This window comes from Gastrolobium bilobum, unplaced genomic scaffold, assembly GCF_033153095.1.
Source record: "Gastrolobium bilobum isolate Gb01-03AN ecotype WA unplaced genomic scaffold, APGP_CSIRO_Gbil_v1 utg4280, whole genome shotgun sequence".
In the NCBI taxonomy this organism is placed as follows: Eukaryota; Viridiplantae; Streptophyta; class Magnoliopsida; order Fabales; family Fabaceae; genus Gastrolobium; species Gastrolobium bilobum.
The window spans coordinates 140,043-141,757 of NW_026895123.1; the positions used below are offsets into that span (position 1 = coordinate 140,043).

At 38.3% G+C, this 1,715-nt stretch overlaps 1 protein-coding gene across 1 annotated transcript; it reads left to right on the top strand.

The window, feature by feature from the left end:
- Nucleotides 1–382: 382 nt before the first annotated feature.
- Nucleotides 383–1,009, top strand: LOC133316782 (uncharacterized). The gene has a single exon (XM_061518596.1). The coding sequence runs from the start codon at nucleotides 383–385 to the stop codon at nucleotides 1,007–1,009; it is 627 nt and encodes a 208-aa protein (XP_061374580.1).
- The last annotated feature ends 706 nt before the right edge of the window (nucleotides 1,010–1,715 follow it).

Here is a 1,715-nt window from a genome sequence, read left to right on the forward strand (position 1 = left end):
CGCTGAAGCCCCATCGGATAAGGATAATCAGATTTCGCTAGATTAAACCTTAATATCTTCAAAATTTTGGTAAAGTTTTGTACGGCCCATCGTCGGCAACACTTAGATACTAAAGATAATTTTGACAATAAACAATGGTTAAATACATTCAACTTTAATAAAATTGTTAACCCTCCCATCGAGGCTCTGACAATGGAACTGAAGGCCCAAAATAACAATATTAGTTTTACAAGTATCTTGCCCATCGTAAGCCTTGTAAAGATAGCTAATGGATTGTTAAACAATAAACGAATAGTAGTTATTAGAATCTACTAGCGCCATATCTGTTTGTTGTTTTCTTTTCGAGTTTGTAAATAATGTGTGTAATTTTATTTTCAGAAAAATGTCTTCATTCAATCCTTTAGCTACTATTTTGAGTCAAAAACCAATGGATGGTACAAACTACAAACAATGGAAAACAAATCTGGATATTGTTCTTCAATATGAAAAGCTCAATTTTGTTCTGACCACCCCTATACCGGCGCAGCCTGCTGAAGATGCGCCTGAGGCAACAAAGGCCCAATTTCAGCAGGAGAAGGAGAAATGGGAGAAGGCAAATGTGGCAGTTCGCTGTTACATTTTAGCCAGTCTTGCCAATCACCTTCAGGAGCAGGTAAACATGGTTGAGAGTGGAGCAGCTATGCTCCAGACTCTTGATGGCATGTTTGCTACGTCCAGCAGCTCTGCTAGGCAGATTGCGCTGAATGCTGTCACTAAGACAGTAATGTCTGGAGGAAGTGTGCGGGATCATTGTTTGTCAATGATTGCAAACTTCAAGAAGGCTGAGGATCATGGGGTCAAGTTTGAACAAGAAGTAAAAGTTGACCTTCTCTTGCAATCATTGCCTGAATACTTCACTCAATTCAAGATGAATTATAATATGAATAAGATGAATCTTAATCTTACTCAACTGATGCACGAGCTTGAGAGTGCTGAACAGTCTCTAGTCAAGCAGGGCAGTGCATTTTGAAATCAGGTATTCCAGTTGCCAAACCAGTTGCAATGAAGCAACCGAAAGGTAAGTGCTTCAAGTGCGGACAAAAGGGGCATTGGAAGAAAAATTGCCCACGCATGAATCAGCCAGTGGTTCAAACATAGCTTGCCTTTAAGCGAAGGACAAAGAGTTTTGAAGCTTGGAAATGGGGAGCTTGTGTCTGCACTGGCAGTGGGACAAGTTATTTTATCTTTTAATAATTGCAGAACTTTGGTTTTAGAAGACTGTTTATTTATTCCGGATTTTAAGAGGAATTTAATTTCTGTTAGTTGTTTGATTAAACATGGTTTAACAGTTCAGTTTAATTCCTCAGTTTCAATAAGGAGTTCGTCTTCTTTTATTTGTTCTGGCGTAATGTTTAATGGTCTTTATTTCCTTAGTCCTGTACCCTGTGAAGTTTATCATGTTGAATTAAGAGATGTTGAGGATATCAACTCATCAAAGAAAAGGAAAGTTTCCAATGAAACTTATCTTTGGCATTTGAGGTTGGGTCACATTAACTCAAACAGGATACACGGTTTGGTTAAAAGTGGGATATTAAAATCCCTGAACTTTGAACCAATACCAGTATGTGAATCTTGTTTAAAGGGTAAAATGACTAAGAGATCTTTCAAGGCCAAGGGAAATCGTGCCACACATCAACTGGAATTGGTGCATACTGATGTATGTGGACCAATAAATG